This window comes from Zalophus californianus, chromosome 3 (assembly GCF_009762305.2).
Source record: "Zalophus californianus isolate mZalCal1 chromosome 3, mZalCal1.pri.v2, whole genome shotgun sequence".
Lineage (NCBI taxonomy): Eukaryota > Metazoa > Chordata > Mammalia > Carnivora > Otariidae > Zalophus > Zalophus californianus.
In genome coordinates this window covers 107,543,614-107,563,344 of record NC_045597.1, presented here as the reverse complement: position 1 = coordinate 107,563,344, position 19,731 = coordinate 107,543,614, and the positions used below count along the sequence as shown (strand labels likewise).

Genomic DNA, 19,731 nt, shown 5'->3' with positions numbered 1-19,731 from the left:
GTAGCATTTCTTTGAAGTCAACTATAGAGAGACTAAAGAAAATCTTAAAGCTGAACTTAAGTTCGGAAGAAGCAGATTACATCTCAAATCAGGTTTCTTGTCTGACTTGATTTTTTTTTTTTTTAACTGAGAGATTGTTGACCATTAAGCTTAATCATTATAGAAAGAAATTAATCAAAATACTCTTCATTAAATGCCTAGTTTTAAGCTGGGCTTATATGGATTCAAGGAAGAAATTATACCACCCTCAAAAATCTTAGGGTCCAACTGAGCAAACTTGAGACTCAAAGTAAGGAAAGTTTGCATGTCATCAGTGATCAATTCTAGAGATTTTGAGAGGAAAGCTCTATCCTAGAAAGACCTAGACATATCCCATTGTACTTCTACTTTGCTTTGGTTACTATTCTCCTCCCAGTTGCTGCTATAAAAAGACATCCTTGGGTTGAATAGGAGACCCAGTGATCTCCCCTTTTTGTTTTTATATTGTTGTCATTTCCTATTTGGGTCTTGTTCTATATAGACAACAATTTACAATTTTTATTATTATTATAATTTTACTTTCAAGTGACCTTACAGAAATGATATCATTAGAGAAATTGCTGCTTCAGCATTTTGTTATTAAAAAAGATTAGAGTTAAAAAGGGAGACAAAATTACTATCAGTCCCTACATACAGTGTCTGCTTGTCTGAGAGGGGATAGAAGAGACACAGGCTTACCTTTGTTCAAATTGAGTATTTCATTTACCCTTAAAGCCTTAAGAGTCTAGATTTAATGGACAGTTTTTCTTTTCCAGATACAGGAACCCTCATGCCTTGTGCCTCACTGCATAACTCTCTAAAGCAAATTCTCCACAGTTATGGTTCAAGAATCACATTCCCTCTTCCATTCTTTGGAGCAGGGGAAGTACAAGTATTAAAGGAGTGTTAACACAAAGCGTTCTAGAAATGCCTAATATGTTTTCTCAACATCCCTAATTATTGGCGTGTATATAGGTTTTATGAGAGTTCATCAATCCAAGTGAGTTATCCAAAATAAAGATCAAAGCCATCAGGACTGGAATAGAAAGAGTGGCTTTTGTTTCTCTTACCAATAAACCAGCTTTTGATAATTCAACGTATTTTTCAGTCCATGAAACACAAATTTCTTTTAACCCTTGCCCCATATTCCTGTCTTTTTGTAGACTCCTATGAAATCCACTCAAAGAAAGCAAAAATCATCATCATAATAATAGCACTTTCAATTTGTGAATAAATCCCAATCAACTGAATTCCTAACATTTGATTAGAGAATATGGGGTATATAGAGAAAACACTGCATAGAATCTGGATGTATAATGAAATCATTTTTTATTAACTTCATACTTCCATGAATAACTAACCAGAGATGAATTTTTCTCCCACTTGCAGACCAGCAAAGTTAAAATAAGCATCATGGCTGTGTTCTTGCCTTATTTTTTCACTTTGATTAATTTGGAGTGCACTTGTCTGTGAAATGGAGGTAGTAAAATTTTTTGCCGTGCCTACTCTATAATGGGTCATGATGATAATTGAGATTATGAATGAAAGCCCTTTAAAAAGTAAAACTACACACTTAACATGATTATGAGGTGGTATTATGTTATTGTTGTTGGTATTACTTATTATTTTGGTGACAGTTGTTTGAAATACATCTTTAAAATTCTTAGTAGAATAATTATTGTCAGAAAAACTTAATTTTTTTCTCCTTTAGAGGGGTGGTTGTCACTGCAATGTTAAGATATTTTCATATTTTCTTCAAAATGAAATGAATCAGTATTTTTGTTATTAAACAAAGCTGACATTTTAATGAACTGAATATAGCTAGTATTGTTCATATGTCTTTTTTTTAACCCTAGTTAATCCTGGAGAAATATTGCCTCACATATGCAAAAGTTGGAGAATTCCGCTGTAAAAACAGACATTGTATCCAAGCTCGCTGGAAATGTGATGGTGATGATGACTGCCTAGACGGAAGTGATGAAGATTCAGTAAATTGCTGTACGTTCTCCTTCAAGTAAAATTACAGTTCCCTGAGTCTTTTATTATTTTTTAAAGATCTTATTTATTTATTTATTTCAGAGAGAGAGAGAGAGTGCATGCACGAGCGGCGGGGATGGGCAGAGGGAGAGGGACAAGCAGGTCCCCGCTCAGCGGGGAGCCCCACGCGGGACTCGATCTCAGGTCCCTGAGATCATGACTTGAGCCAAAGGCAGATGCTTAACTGACTGAGCCACCCAGGTGCCCTCCTTGAGTCTTGTAGCGTGTGAACTATCAAAGCAGTTTGTGAAATCTAAAAATATCTGATAAAAATTGAACTTAGTTTTTTTTTCCCCCCTCAGTCATCCGTTTATATAGAGTAGACTTTAGACTGTCTCCTTGCATGGTTTTAAAGCGCTGCGTTTCTTGGGCTTTTCCATCTTTAATGTTCTCATTTTGGTTGCTCCAGAAGTTCCTCCTTCTCTCTTCTGTGCTATCAGTGCCACTGCACCATTGTCAGAAGGTTGCTATAGGAGACCCTTTTGGATCTCTGAATTTAAAGATGTGGAAAATCAATTTAAACTCCCTCAAGTCAGAATTGCTCATACAGAAGGTCACGATCCACTCTATTGCTCCTTGGCAACAGAGCCTTGAAGAAGATCCAAGGAAACAAACATGGGTTTGGAACATGTTATTACTAACGTCACTGGCTCAGTACATGGTAGGAGACCCCTATGGGGCACTGAGATAGAAATTCAAGGTTTGATTTTCTCCCCTTTGGCTTCTATTTAGCTGTTTATCATTTCCCACAATAGGAATAGTTTCATGTTTCTGGTTGGGATAAGGAATTGTCCCACATATGTGGAAGGAAGACACTTTGAGAAACACATTAAATAATGTTTTGAGAATATATTTGATTAGAGTCAAAATGGAATGGTTTTGAGATATATAAAATATTTTTATATGGAGAGAGGTATGCAATGGATATATGTATCTGTAATCCTTTAATCTGACCTAGATAAATTATTTTAAAAAGAAAATTATTTTTTCTTTCAATTGATGATATTTTCCAAGTTAAAATGGATGAACTAATTGAGTTAATTTGCAGTCCTCCATTTTCTTGTCTTTCTTTTCTTTTTTTTAACCAAGATTATGAAAATAAAGTTTTAAAGATCTTTTGTTAAGCATGGGCAGAATTGAGGCAACTGAGTGGCTCAGTCTGTTAAATGTCTGCCTTCAGCTCAGGTCATGATCCATGATCCGTGAGTCCCAGGATGGAGCCCCACGTCATCTGGCTCCCTGATCAGCAGGGAGTCTGCTTCTCCCTCTCCCCCACCCCTCTCCCTGTCCCCTGCTTGTGCTCTCTCTCAAATAAATGAATAAAATCTTTTTTTTTAAAGAATGGACAGAATTAGTCTAGGCATGTATATAATGCAATTATCTATATTTTTGGATAAAACTCCAAGAATATGAGCTTTTAAAATGTATTTTCCAGGTGTGTATAAATACATAATACATGAGTTGTAATTAATATATGAATATAACACTACTTTCCCTTAATTTTCAAGCATGGACTCTGACTTCAACATTACATGCTCCATGTTTTCAACCCTATTAATATTTATACTATAAAGTGTTAATCCATAAACAACATATTAAATACTAAATTGATGCAATTAGACAAAAATTTCAGAGGGGGAGAACATTTCATCTAAGGATAAAGGGTGTTTTTCTTAACTTTTTTACACAAATAATGTATTATTTATTGATTAAATTAATTGCCTCCTTCCCTCTGACTCACAATGGCTATTCATGGTTTTAGTGAATGCTCCCTGAATATTAGCTTCCTGCGTAGTCACAGAGCGCCTGTGCAGAGCACAAGTGTTTTATCACAATATTCATGTAGTGTTCCTTTAGGTTCATGCTACTCCCTGTGTGATTGTTCTTTTCATGAATTCACAAAGAAACTCATTTCCTCTATGAGTATATGGGGCATTGCATACTGTTAATTGTAGTGTTAAAATTCCTAGTCAGGATTTTTTTCTTGATTATTTTCATCACTTCCCATACTGTTACCCAAGCCTATACTATGGACTTTTCCTGCAGTCTTCTATTTCATTTATAGTCCATATTCAATTCCATATAATTAATTTTTCATCTTTACCTCCTCTCCAACTTCCCCGGCTATAAGCTCAGCAAGTGTCCAGCTATTATTCCTACCACTATTGCTCCCTTAACTAAAGCCCACTTTCCAAACTGCTTCCAGAATGGTATCCATAGATTGAAACCAAATCTTCTTATTTCAGTAAATCCATAACCAACAAGATAAATTCTAAAATCCATTGATTCACATATAAGCATGTTAGGACTCATGTTTGCATTTTTAGCCTTATATGCCAATCATGTATACACTTACCTTCTTTGTTCTGATATATCAAGTTGGACTACAAGTAGATCTCTAAAAAATGCCCTCTGTTTCTCGCCTCTATAACACTGCAGTTTATGGTAATCCCCATGGTTTACCATGACCTTAATAGGGAAGTCTTTTGTGAACATTGAAAAATCTCCTCTATATAGCCCAGTTGGAGTGAAACATCTCATGTATATTTCTTTATCATGGTAGTGACCAAACAATATTGCAATTATATGCTTATTTATCTGATGCATCTAAGAGATGAATATCTTTATGAGCAGACACATTATGTTGTAGTGTCTTTGTAGTCTCATAGTCTAACAAAGAACCCAGCATGCGGAGAATAGATGACTAAACAAAAGGGGCAACAGAAAACTACCTTCCAGCAATATGGAATCTTTTCTAAACTTGCAGTGATTCTGAGCAATGTCATAATTCTGAGGTCCAGCACTATGGTTAATATGCCAGCACTATGTCATTCATTTCAGAAGATTATTTATATATTAAATGCCCATAAGCTTTGCCCTTGAATTCTGTTATCATTCTGTTTTCTATCCTTTAGCTTCTCAATTCCAAATCACAAGACTATGGGTTGTATTTATGCCTCCTTTTTGAACTCTGATTTACATCATTAATGAAAATTACAAAAGTCCTTGATCAAGCTTTACTGAAGTATTTTTGCATAATCTTGGCACTTTAAAATTTTGACCTTCTAATATACTGGATGAATTTTATTCTCATGAGCAACTATTCTTGCTAAACTCCCTGAAGTGAGTAGAAAATGTTAATCATGCTCAAATGTCAGGAAACATAAAGCTTTTCCCCCTAATTTTTTTTACTGTACATGAATAAAAACTTTCTAAAAAAGTGATAAAACCACTTCTCACCTAAGCTACTTTAAAGAAATAGTATTTTATAGAAACTGGCTGGAAAGACATACATTTGTTATGCAACAGCATGATAAAATGGCTATTTTTTCAAATTCTAAGTAAAACTAATATCAAGATTTATTTTTATCATACAGAAGTACAACTACTGGGCACAAGGAAAATTACTTCAAAAAGAGCTCAAAGGAGTGAAACAAATACTGAAGAGCATGCCAATTCAGTTAGGAATTTAGCCTCCAGGATGCAGGAAAAATAATCACAGAAGGTTAGCTTTAAGATGGCCTCCTGCTGTGCTTAGATATTGGAGGTTTAATCCTTAGCTGTGCACAGTTTTCCATATGAGGATTGGTCTTGTCCTCAGTATATTTTGTGGTTGCATGTTTGTTTGTTTGTACCAGGGATGAAAACTCAGGATGGTCATTTTTGTTATTAAAATTATGCAGGATATCATATTTAGCATCAACTCCAAGTCACAAGTGTTGCATTTTTTTCCTACCAGTCTCAAGAAACATTGGGCAAAGCATAACAAAATTAGGCTTGTTTAATATTACAGAAAGTACTGAACGGATGTGTGGCTTAAGAAAATGTATTTTTGATATATGATTGAATTATTTGATACTTACTTGTTATGTTTCATGATAAAATTTGAGGTTACTTAAAATGTTTTTGGAAAAAATTCTGAAATTGAGTTACTTGTGATAAGGGATGGGAAAACAAGCTTAGTGATACAGTTGATTTTAGTGAAGACATAAACAAATGAATATATTTCCTTTTATGTGAGATTCCATTACTTGGTGTCTTCTATAAAAGTATTACATTTTAACAAATCCTCAAATATTAATATTTTCTATAAATATGCAACAATGAATGAAAACTGTGGCATTTATTGTACTATAATATTATAATTACTGTAAGTTGTCTGTAACTATAACTTAAAATAATCATAATTTTATCCAATTTTAAATTATTAAACTTGCTTCTCCTCTCCCTCCACCCTCCCACCCTTCCCCAGTCAATAATAGCTGTCCTGATGATCAGTTTAAATGCAAGAATAATCGCTGTATCCCCAAGAGATGGCTCTGTGATGGAGCTAATGATTGTGGAAACAATGAAGATGAATCCAATCAAACTTGTGCAGGTAAAGGTTTGCTTGAATATATACATAAATCTCTTCCAAAGTTAGTCACCATAAAAATGCAGGTCAGTGCTTTGAACTAAGCTGAACCTTCCTAAGGCTGATGATCTGATTATTACAATAGTAAATGAGTTCAGAGTTTGATGCCGCAAAAGCTAGAATACAAATTATCTTTTACTTAATCCGTGGGCATGACTCTGCTTTCCAAAGTAATTTGGCACTTTATCTATCCATATGGGTTGACTGTCAGTACACTGCTTGGACAAGACTTGTCCCTGCTAAATCTTAATTGACAGTGGAGGGTGAGGTTTATTATTAGCCTGCTGTGATGGAGTCCATCTCACAAGAAGAACTATTTTTGTTTGTGTGTGTGTGGTGTGTGTGTGTGTTTTACCTTGAAAAAATAATCTGTGTATTTTATTTAGTCTGCTGTAGAATACCTCTCTGAATAGCTTTCCCTTTCTGGCACATTATTTATGTGGGGTAGGTTTTTTATTTTTTTCCTTTTTCATGAAGTCCCGAGATCATGAAGCCTATTTTTATTTCCATGTAATTTATCCCATTGTAATACATCTGTGAATCCCTAGTCAGATTCTCTTTGAATAGGAATACACAGCTTGTGGTACAGGTTTATAAGAGATGCCAGAAAGGTCATGATTAGTCAGGTAAGTGTTGAAAAATGATATTGACTAGCAGCAGCCTAGACCTATTCTTTAAATGATGAAGAAAAAGTAGTGTATTTGATGGCTCTTATTGATATCTTGGTAAAAATTGTGGTTGTTTTTGGTAGTCATTACATACAGCAATGTCAAAATTTATCAACCCCTCCCCTTCTTTATTTGCCAAAATAAGCCTCACTAAATAAAAATTATTATAACCTATTAGTGAAAACTGTACCAACAGCATATAGAGAAAAGACCCAGAGGTTAAGGAGCCTGGTTTGTACTCTTGGTTGTGTCACTGGTTTTCTCTTGGAAAGACTTGTCCCTCAGTGCACTGTAATTTCTCTGTATATTTCTTTCTGCTCTCCAAGAGTATGAATTGGCTAGAAGGTATTTCCTAACAACCTTTTTTCATGTACTAAACAACAATGAAAGAACAAAACAGTTGCCACTCCATAACTTAATCCGCATCTCATATTCAGTTTTTTTTTCCATAGTGACATATTTGCTGAAGATCCATAAACTAGTTATTCTCATGTCCATTGACTAAATATAGTCCAATATTTTAGAGAAGTATTTTCAAGATATTTTGTGCATCATGTAAGGTTGTTTTATAAAGGGCTTTCAAATAAAAAAGGAACCTCTAGAGACTCTCTGGTTCTAGTCTCTCCCTTTAAGTCTATTCATTTCATAGCTGAAGCATGGAAGAAAGGACTTGCCTTAACTCACATCATTGGTAAGAACTGGGAAACTCGGGGAACCTGGGTGGCTCAGTCGTTAAGCATCTGCCCTTCGGCTCAGGTCATGATCCCAGGGTCCTGGCATCGAGTCTCCATCGGGCTCCCTGCTCCGTGGGAATTCTGCTTCTCCCTCTCCCACTCCCCTGCTTGTGTTCCCTCTCTTGCTGTGTCTCTCAGTCAAATAAATAAATAAATAAAATCTTTAAAAAATAAAAAAAAAGAACTGGGAAACTCTATGAGTTATTCTCTAATCCAATTGCTCTTGTTATCAAACTATATTATCCTGAGTTTTAGCCAGAATTTTAGGTATGGTCAATTAACTTTGCTTAGATTGTTCTTACATTTAGGACTATAATTTACAATGAAGCTTCTTTCTAAGCTGGTGCAATTATTATTTTTTTAAAGCTTAAGGTTTAGTTCTGAGACTATGTTCCATTACTTCTAAACAGGTCTGTTTTCACCTTAAGATAAAAGGAATTGCTGACTCAATTCATAATACCATGTCTTTTTTCATTTCTGTTAGACTTTTAGAATCTTCTTGTTTCTACGTGATTTTTAAGGGAACATTTGGGATTGACTAGCTACTGATAGTAGTAAAAGTGAAAATGCTATGTATAAGAGCAAATAAAACAATCAATCCTAATCAATCCTAATTAGTAAGATTTCTCAGTTACCCCAGGCTTGTAGTCCACTAGGAAATGGGATACAACCTGCTTGCACCTCAAGTGCTGCTTTCAGTAATGGTGGCTGATGTCTGCCAGTCAGTACCAGGTCTTCTTGTCAGTATATTTATAACAAATGCTATGGTCACAGTATGCCTTAGGAAATTAAGAAGAACAAAAATTAAGAATAAAAGAACAAAAAGAAAACCACAAATATGCCTTTTAGCTTTGAAAATTAAGTATGTTGTGTTGTAATATATTTCCATTTTGTTTGACCAAAATAAATAAATAGGTCACATAGTTCATCATTATGAAAAAAAATATGGCAAATACATTAGATAATTTCTCTGGCTGGGTCATTTCTTTATATATAGGCATATACATGGATAGGTATCATAGACAAAGGATTTCCCAAATGGGGGGGGGGTGTTATTTTATAACTGAATCCACTGTCCTGTAGCTTTTAGCATTATGACTACTTTATATCTAAAGAAAATCCTTTCCTACAAGATGCCAATTTCCTATTTTGTTCCTTTGGGATTTCTCCTTCATGAATCTACTAATTCAATAAAAACTTATCACAACATTGGATATAAAATGAGGAAAAATACACTATATCTTTCCTTAGAAAGCTGAGTGAAGATGAGAGAAAAAACATGTAAATGGGTCTTTCTAATGCAATATTCAAAGTGTTAGGTTGAACTACAAAGGGATGCACAAGAACAACTAATTTAGTCTTTGTGTATCTGGGAAGGCTTCAAGAGGGAGGTGATATCCAAGCTAAGCGAAAGAAAGAAAGAAAGAAGAAGGAAAGAAAGAAAGAAAGAAAGAAAGAAAGAAAGAAAGAAAGAAAGAAAGAAAGAAAGAAAGAAGAAAGGAAGAAAAAAAAAAGAAAGAAAGAAAGAAAAAAAAAAAAGAAAGAAAGAAAGAAAGAAAGGAAGAAAAGAAAGAAGAAAGGAAGGAAAGGAAGGAAGGAAGGAAGGAAAGAAAGAAAGAAAGAAAAAGAAAGAAAGAAAGAAAAAGAAAGAAAGAAAGAGAAAAGAAAAGAAAGGAAAGAAATCTGAATAACAGCTCAAGTCATTCAATTAGGAAAAATAAGTAATCTGATAAAATTAACCTTTGGCAAGATTGTGAATAAAAAGAACCAACATACACTTTTTGTAGGTGTATAAATTGTTTTTTCTACATTGGAAAGCATTTGGCCAAATCCAATAAAGTGGAGATATGCATTCCATTTCTAGATTTATGCTTGAATAGCTATGCTCAAAGAGATGCAACTAAGAAATTCATTGTCCTAATGCTGGTAATAGTGAGAAATTAGAAACAACTCAAATGCCCATTAACAGGAAAAAAATATATATATATGCTATATAAAAAACTATATATAACACGATATAATATATATATTCATGTATATAACACTATATAGTGTTATATTCACATAATAGAATGCTATTCATACTTAAAATGAATAAACTAGATCTCAAATACCAACAGAAATTAATTTCAAAAGCCATGTTTAACCAAAAATTGCAGATTATAAATCATTTAGTGCCATTTATATGAAATATAAAAATACAAAACAATTCTATATATTCTTATTGATTTATAAATGTGTAAGAACAGGATAAAAATATGTCTGGAAATTAAAAAAAAAAGAAAATAAATTAAGGATAGTAGTTACATCTAAAAAGAAATAGGACCAAAAATAATTACATAGGAGATTTTAAGCGTACCTATAACACATTTTTCTGATGTAAAACAAAAACAGTCCTGTAGTAAATATAGAAAAAAATAAGATTTGGGATGCCAGGGTGGCTCAGTCAGTTAAGCATCTGCCTTCGCCTCAGGTCATGATCCGGCTGGGATCGAGCCTCGCATTGAGCCCCATATCGAGCCTTGCATCGAGTCCCGCATCGGGCTCCTTGGTCAGCGGGGAGTCTGCTTCTCCCTCTGCCTGCCACTCCCCCCTGCTTGTGTCTCTCTCTTTCTCTCTGACAAATAAATAAATAAAATTAAAAGAAGAAAAAAAGAAGATTTGATAGAGCTATATGATGGTAGACAGGTGTTAAAGTTAATATTTTCTATACTTTTCTACGTGATAGGAAGATTTTACTGGGCGGGGTGGGGTGGGGGGGGGGAGAATGATTGATTGGCATAGTTAGTGAGGGTGAGGTGAAGTCCACAGAGGATGATAGGGGGTTGGAGGATTTGCCTGGACGAGGAAACAGCATATGTACAGCAGGAGGAAGAAAGCTGACAGTCGGGGGCTTGGTAGTTGTTCTCCCTCACAAAAAGAGAATATGTTTCTCCACTTATGAGAGAGACCCAGAGGCCAAAGATGAGAAGTAGTTAGATTTGAAGTTCTTTTTCCTCATAGTTGCAATGATGATCCTTGGATTCAAGCGTAGCTAATTTCAGGCCAGATTTTTTCCATAGCACTGAGCTCTGATTAGATTATATAATATTTATTCTTCTCACACCCTCCACAAATTTTGACCAAATTCAAATGAGGCAGATATATTTGCATGAAGAAAACCTGCTCTATTAAAGAAAATCAGACTTCTTTATAAGATAAATTGAAAAGTATGTGTTGATATGACATAGGTTTTGTTTAAATAGAAGGCTTTGATTAAAATACAGCAAAGGCGAACTTTAGGAATAATGTGTGAAGATCTCTTTGCTTCTTCCTCCTTATTGTTCCCGTGTGCTGTGGGATTTCTCACTGCTACATGACAGCAGGAGAAGCATAATTAGTGATGGTAGAAAAAATTCACATTGTGACAGTGGATTTCTGATTCACTGCTAGATAAACAATTTCACTGAGGAAGTATAAATTTCCTCTTCATTAGAGAAGCATTTGCTACAACATTAGAGTCCTCTGGGGCTACTCTGCTAATCTTACCTCCAAAGTAATTTAGATCTGATGGAGACAGGAACTGAAAAAGTAAAGATGGTGTCTTCCTGATATAAATCTAATGATTAGGAAGAGATGATTTAGGTCCATTTTACTATATCATACGGACAGACAGTACGTGTAGATTTATGGAATGAAGCATTTTTCCCATCTGAAATTAAAAATAAATTACTTAAATTTCCTCAGTAGACTAAGCAGGTAGTTCTTCCATGATTAGAGCAATGAATTCATGTTTTCAGGTCATATGATCCTTCAAAAAACAAGACAGTAAATATTCTTTTGGAGTAATGGGTCCTAACAGTTCCCAAGCTCTGAGTTAGTGAAGCGACACACAAATTCCCCCCTACACAATGTGTTACCAGGTTCTTAGGAGTTCTTTCTCATTCTCTTCTATAATCACCGTAGTGCTCCTGATGAAGGAAAACAATCTGAGAAAACTTGCTAGAACTAAGTCTGAATGGCAAGGAGGGGAATTCTGTGACATAAAAAAAAAAATCAGATAAAATAATATTGTTTGGGATATTTAATATATTCTTATTATGGGTCAATTAATAGGAATGAAAATAGGTGATGATATATTTTGCTTTAAACAAAAAGACTGAAAGAGTGAAATAGGGGAATGAGGGGAAGACAGGAGAGATGAAGGAAAGAATAAGTGGAGAGAAGAAAGGAAAAGAGGAAGGGAGAGAGAGGAGAATGGAAATAAAGAAAGAAGAGGGGGGGAGGGAAGGAAAGGGTGAAGGAGAGCTGGAAGCTGGAAGGGAGAAATACTGAAAAGAAAACTTTTATTAAATTTCTCTTAAATCTCGGGGCACCTGGGTGGCTCAGACGGTTAAGCGTCTGCCTTCGGCTCAGGTCATAATCCTAGGGTCCTGGGATCAAGCCCCGCATCGGGCTCCCTGCTCCGCGGGAGGCCTGCTTCTCCCTCTCCCACTCTCCCTGCTTGTGTTCCCTCTCGCTGTCTCTCTCTCTCTCTCTGTCAAATAAATAAAATCTTAAAAAAAACATTTTAAATTTCTCTTAAATCTCAACAGGTAAAAATTATTTACTGCAATCAGTGAAACAAAACAAAGACTTGCAAGAAAAATATATGAATCTTGTTCACACCTCTATGCTTTTTCCTTCCCATCAAGGAAACTAAATGCCAACACCTTCATCCTTCTCTAGGCTAATACAAATATATACATATTTCTCCAAGTAGACATAGTTTTATTAAAATTACCTAGGAACTTTGTTGATTTAATCTAAACATTAGAATAATTTCACAGAAAATCCATAGAGTCAGCCAAATGAGACAACAAATATTTAATCCTACTTGAAATTACAACATTGAAAACTTCAGAAGTATACATATTTGTGGGATACTTAAAATCTATTAATGTAAGATAAATACTCTATTTGTAAAAGGAAAAAAAGGAAAATCCAAATATTGTGTAAAATGTTTTAGATTTAGAACCCTTAGCTACATAAGCAAAGCAGAATACAAAGTGTAATAATTTTCTGGAATTTCTGATTATGGACACTGAGGTGAGTAATAGTGCATCGAATCTAATATGTTGAATCAAACCAGTAATGTTTTCATTGTTTTTCTCAAGTAACCTTTTAAGTATTCATTAATAATAGGTATGTTTTTACATGGCAAGCATAATTTCCTTAGAGGAAATAACTAGCACACAACTTTTAAGAAATTATTTTAAATGACCTCTGAAACCCTGATTTATGAAAACTCATTTTAGTGTGTTTGTATGACTTGTCTTTGAACCACTCTCAATTTTATACCAATCCTTAAGTCATAAGGCATTTTGATGAAATAGAAGTACATCCTTCTAATTCTCAAACCCCCAAACAGAAGGAAGTCTATAAACTAAGCAGTGTTCTCTTATCATGGCTATAGAAATCCAGACCCTAATTTGCTCCTCATCTGTCCAATCCTCATCTGACCCAGATATTAATAGGTGTGAGTATCCCCTTCCTATAATTTCCCACTCTTTTTTTTCTGACCCAGTAAAAAGAAGGGGTGGTAGGAAACTGATACTTAAGAAAACAAATTTGTATTTCAAAGAAAAGAAAAAAAAAATCAAATATTTAAAAATAAGTAAGTAAAAAAACCAAACCAAAAGAACAACCAAGACCCAAGTCTGTAAAACCAAAGCCTGGGAGAAAGGTTAGGTTAGCTGTCTAGGATTTCATGCTTTCAAAAATTGACCTGACTGTAATAGAAAATGGTAAGCAAACTCCTTGTAGAACATCACCAACCCCTTCACTGAATAATTGAAACCACTGCCTTTAGCTAACATAGAAAGAAAGATTCCATGTGTGTGTTCATTGAAACCGTTGAGAGAGGCCAAAGCAAAGTTTATTAATATACTTTGATTTAAGTTATACATTTTTATTTAACTATGCTGAAAAGTAAATTTTAAAAATCCGTCATAAGTCTAAATGTATGTTTTAAGAAATATTTTCTGCATTCTTGTTCCATACTTTGGATCATTTAGAGACCAAGAAATAAATGCACTACAATGTTAGAGGAAAAGAACAATTCTGCCCCCATGACTAACCCTGATATAGTCTCCAAATCCTTCCTCCTACATTACAGCAAGTTTTCTTGGTTTATTGACAAAGGCTATGTGAAATTCTTTTTTGTTAATTAAGAGTTGGATGAAATTTAATTCCACCGTATATTCATAAGCATGTGCCAGGCAAAAATTGTAAAATAATGAATTCATAGCTTCATGTATGGAAGTGTGTGAGGATTACTGAATATCTTGTCATTTAGCAGCCACTGTAATTGAAGGGCAAAGCATGTGAACTTCAGAGAAAACAAGCAAGATGGCAGTATCAAAAAAATAATAAAAATTTACTTTAAAATATTTTATCTAATAAAACAATAGAATATCCTATGTGCAAAAGAGTTATTGCATGATTTATTTTACCTGAACGTTGTTCAAAAGGTCTCTAAATGTATTATTTGTACATTAATTGGTTATCTTAGCCAGAACATGCCAGGTGGACCAGTTTTCTTGTGGAAACGGGCGCTGCATTCCCAGAGCATGGCTATGTGACAGGGAAGATGACTGTGGTGACCAGACAGACGAAATGGCATCTTGTGGTAAGTTGTGAGTGAACCGCGGTTAGTGGAGACAATGTCAAATCACTATAATGTCTCTCTCTTTTTTTTTGAAAGATTTTATTTATTTATTTATTTGCCAGAGAGAGAGAGAGAGAGAGAGAGAGAGCACAAGCAGAGGGAGTGGCAGGCAGAGGGAAAAGCAGGCTCCCCACTGAGCAGGGATCCCAATGCGGGACTCGATCCCTGGGATCATGACCTGAGCTGAAGGTAGACACTTAACCGACTGAGCCACCCAGGTGCCCTCACTATAATGTCTCGTAAGAGGTTACTTATTTCTTTATAAACACTAGTTAACAAGGCAGAGGATCTGTTACATTTTATCACTGCCTTTTAGGCCTGAGTGTGTACCTTAATGATAACTTTGAATATGAGTTTCATGAGTCAATAACCATATCCTCGGGTAAAATAAATGGATCTAAACATTACAGACTTTATTAGGAAGTGGTTATTACAAGACTAACAGGGCATTCTCAAATGTTTGTTATTAATCTTATGTTGGTAATGATTAATTTTTTCGAGTAGCTCATTGAGTGACATTTGGAGTAATTGGAAGTACGTGTTTCTTCTTAGCATGCATATGTTATCTTCTTGGAACAATAAATACAGACTAAGATTACATAGTTGGTAAACCATTTGTTTCATTTCCATTGAGTCAGATAATTGTTATTAGTTTAAGATAGTTTTGTTAATGGCAAAATTCCTGGTCACTTTCCACCTATCCTCCTACTTTGGGAAATGGTATTTATTGTTACATAAAGTTGCAAATTTAATTACTCTCATTTGTACCCATGTATCAGTAGATTTTATTATCATTTGTCAGAATAATGTGTAGTGAAACACAGTAAGGGAATGAATCCGGTTTTCTAAGAACCTGTGCTTTCTTTTAGGCATGGCTATGAATTTTTAAAATTATTAATGGGAAAAACATACATACATTATATATGCTTAGCACATTTATTAAAAATATAATGCATTGAGTATATATTTTTAATAATTTAACTCCATGTTATAGCACTTCTAACAGTGGGAAAATGAGACCTTAAAAAAAAAAAAAAACCCTCAGTTTAAAAGGCTCTAGTTAGGGGATGCATTTAGCTAAAATTTATTTTTAAAAAATTTCTTAAACTAGACTTAAGTCCCTGTAGACTTTTGAATTTGTGACCTTTGAATAAAGTATTGATAAGTAAGTAGTACTAATTGACATTGTAAAGAAAACAATAGCAGTGTTAAAGAAGAAAGCAATAGACAGACACAGTAACAGTCAATAATACATCTCACATGTAGAGTTTCCAAAGCCTGTCCAGTTAAGGGATTGGAACAATGTATCCTTCTGCTTTCCAAGGTCCAAACTATTCCTGTGGCTGGGTCTACATCTAGCCAGCTCTATTATTTAGGAAAGCTTAATTGTTTTCCTGTCCCCCGCATCTCCTTCCAGAATATAGCAAAAGGATAATGAACAACCTGAAAACATTAAAGACAGAGAAATCCTGGAAACAGTCTGATTTAGAAGGAAAGGCCATGAAAACATTAAAGAGTAGGAAAATAAATAATGAGCTCGTTAGAGAACTTCGGTTAGGTCTTTGATCTGGCTTATATTTAGGACTTTTCACAAGGTGAAGGAAAGAAGGGTCGGAGGGAGCTCAGACACATATTTTCTTCTTGAATACGTACAGCAAATCTATGAGAAACATACTATTGTTCAGATTTTACAGATAAGGGAATCAAAACTTAGAGACATTTGACAACTTGTTTGAGATCATAAGGCTAATAAATAGCAGGACCAGGCTATGAATCCAGGTATACCTGAAACTAAAACTCAGACATTTCAGGTCAACTTTATCTGGGAGCCATGGATTGGGTACAAAAAGGGAGTAGTAGATCAAGTAATTATGCCTATCCATATCCATTGACTATCTTATTTAAATGAACATACATATATATGATCTAGTGTTTGCCCATTTTTTTGTGGTGTAAATACTCCCGCCGTGGCCAATATCAAGTTGCTAACATGACTTTCTGAATGCTGATTTAGGAAAATATGTGCACACCAACATATAGTATTTCCACAATACAGATGCAATAAACATAACTAACTCCAAAAGCAAAATAATCAGGAAATTATGAACATTGATCATTTATTGCCCTTGCTTTCAACATTATTTAATTACAAATTTATATAGTTCATTTATTTTAAATAATGGATGTGTGCTTAACAATTGATTCCTAGAATCCTTGAAAATTTAAAAATCGGTTGTTGCAAGCTGGTACAAGATGCCTCCAGTATACCACAGGATATGAACACACTGTGAAATGTAGTTGTCAGTTTGCTTCTGAAATATAGCCAAATTTTATAAAGTGTCAGTAAGCCACATGGGTTAGTCTCAGCACCATTTCCCCTTTATAAGGTGACAAACATGATTCTCTCCAAACTTGTTCCTCTCTGTAGTAACATGAATTTATCTTTCAGATTGTCATCATAAATCAAAATTTATGTCAGTAGGGAAGCTGATAGTGAAGCTCTGTTAGGCATAATCTCACTTTTAAAGTTGCAGGAGAGGATGACATATATTATTCTCACATCAGAAATTATTTCTGCACTGAATACAAAATGATAAAAATATTATAAATTGTTTAATTTACTGCATTAAAAAAAGTCACTCTCCTTGGCAGTAATCTAGAAATGAATATAGGTTCAACTAATTCCCAGTTCTATTAAGCATCATTATAACATTTGGAGTGATCATATTTCACTTTTCCCATTGGAGTCGGTCAAGTTCCCATAGGTTTACTCCTACTAGAACACTGCAGTCATTTCTTTTTTCTTATACTTTAGCTCCACAAACAGTTTCTGTTTTGTTTAATAACTACTATTTTATACTGAAAATAATACCCAAATTTTGATTTTAAAACATGAGAAACCTATGGTTAGAAATGCTTCTGGTTGTAGTTAGGAGCAGAAGGTACTGAAACCGAGGGTCAAATTTTAGTGGAATTCACTAGCACCTATTTATAAACCTAATTCATTTTATTTGCCTTTGCTTTTATAACAAGTTAATTGCATATTTTAGGTTGAGATTATATATGGGCAAACACATAATTAGGAAGATCTTTGAGGATTCTCCCTTCATCTTTTTTTTTTCATTATTATTGCAACTATTTATTGTGTTTCAGGACTGGCATGTGTAGACAGGAGACTCTGTAAATTGATTTTGCAAATAAGAGCAGATATGTTAAAATTGTGAAGACTGTGTTGGAAATGGACTGTGTGTCAAGGAACTAAGTGGTCACTCAATTCAAGGGTGTTAGCTTTGGTTCTCAACTTTAACTGTCAGTAAAAAAATCACCTGAGAAGCTTCAGAATCATCTGCCATGCCTCACCCCAGACTAATTAAATAAGGGTCCCTAGGGGTCAGACTCAAGAATCAGTAATTTTAATGCCGTCCAAGTGGTATAAATGTGCACTCAAGTCTGAGAACACTTAAGGCCAAGTTTCTCAAACTTGAACACGCATTAGAATCTCCTGGAGGGCTTATTAAAAAAGCAAAAGTGAAAACAAAAACAAAAACCAGAATTCTGGGCCTGATTTCCAAAGACTATGATCCAGTAGGTCTTAGGTGATTCATAATTTCTATTTCTAGCAATTGATATTGATTGTAATGCTACCGGTCAAGGGACCATACTTTGGGGAACACCTTCAGGTTTGATTTTTATCTTACATATATACTTAATGACATAATTTTGTTTATATATGCAAAATGAGTTAAGATAGAAGGAATTATCCAGACAAATTTTCTTCCCATCTCCAAATTACATTAAACATAAGTGCATTTCGTGAGTAAATGTAAGAATATTTCAGGCAAACTTTCACTTTGCCCCTTGGAGAATTTATTGTCAAAAACAAAATTTATTTGTTTATTTTAAACTGTAGTTTAACTATTTTGAGACTGTTCTATCTTCCAGTTATCTCAACATAGCTTATATTTATTATTATTTTTTAAATAAACTTAATGTGAGTTGGTAACTTCTGATTTGTTCAAAGGGTTTAACTTGGGAAAATAGCTGAAATGTATTAGCAGATTGAAAGTCAGTTCAATGGGGTATAAATAAAAATCTACTGAAACTTGCAAAGTTAATATGATTCCATTTTATGGATGTTGACTTTTTAAATCTATGAAGATAGTAAAATTTTGTCTCATGTACTTGTAATTTTACTTGTAAACGTTCTTGTAATTTTATTCCACATAATTAAGGAGGAAAGAATCAGAATGAGAATTGGCAAATATCAGACACAAACAAAAGAGAGAACTGTCAAAAAAAATCATTTCCCAGTTAAATCCATGTATGTTGTGTATCAAAGATATTTTCAATTAGGTTATTAGAAAAACAAAATTTCTGATGAAATTTATATTATATACTTATATTGTTATTATAATTAATTTTGTAAGAAAAATGCTTACATGTGTAACAACTTAAGTGAGGATTAATAATCCAGAGGATTATTAACCCACATTAACCCAGTAATTATTAATTACTGGCAAAATGTGAATATTGCCAAGCACTGCTTTCAGTTGCTCTGTCATTCCTTGGTAACATCTTGGCAGACACAATGATTCTACCAACTTTTAGTTTCTGTAACTTGATCCAACCTGTTTTGCAATTCCAGTATTATATCTTAGTCAAAGCTTTTTTGTCCCCACTGCTGGCTAGACCTTAGGTTCTAAGAACTTAGATGAGAGGTGACCGTGTTCTGTTTTTACCTCCCTACATCTGTTCCCTCTGCTAGCCTTCGCTCTTCGGTCACATGGGACAGTTGGAGAAATAGGTAACATCTTTTTAAGTAGGCCTGGTGGTAAGCTTCCTCTGCTTCTCTGAAGGTCACTGCCCTCTGACGCATAAGCAATGCCGCTCTCTTGAGAGACTCTATGTGAGATCTTCAGAGAGGCTACTCTTCATAGTTCCCTCAACTCCCTCTTTCTTCTGTTTCCTCTTCTTCTTCCCCACAACTAGATTTCTTTTATCCCCATCCCCCCATCATTCCCATCCCCCTTTGTTACGTGGGCACTCTCTTGGTTGCATTGCTGATATGACCAAAAAAAAAAAAAAAAAAAGTTTTGCTCTCTTGTGCGGGTCCACTTTTTGTCCCTCTTCACCCACTCTCTTAAATGTGATCAGGTTAGTCTCCTAATAACC

At 34.5% G+C, this 19,731-nt stretch overlaps 1 protein-coding gene across 1 annotated transcript in view; it reads left to right on the top strand.

Moving 5' to 3' along the window:
• LRP1B (LDL receptor related protein 1B) overlaps positions 1-19,731 on the top strand; it is a 1,883,216-nt gene that overhangs the window by 1,146,473 nt on the left and 717,012 nt on the right. Inside the window, 4 exon segments of the mRNA XM_035726875.1 lie at positions 1,875-1,912; positions 1,914-2,016; positions 6,308-6,433; positions 14,404-14,520. Coding sequence (XP_035582768.1) covers positions 1,875-1,912; positions 1,914-2,016; positions 6,308-6,433; positions 14,404-14,520 — 384 coding nt within the window.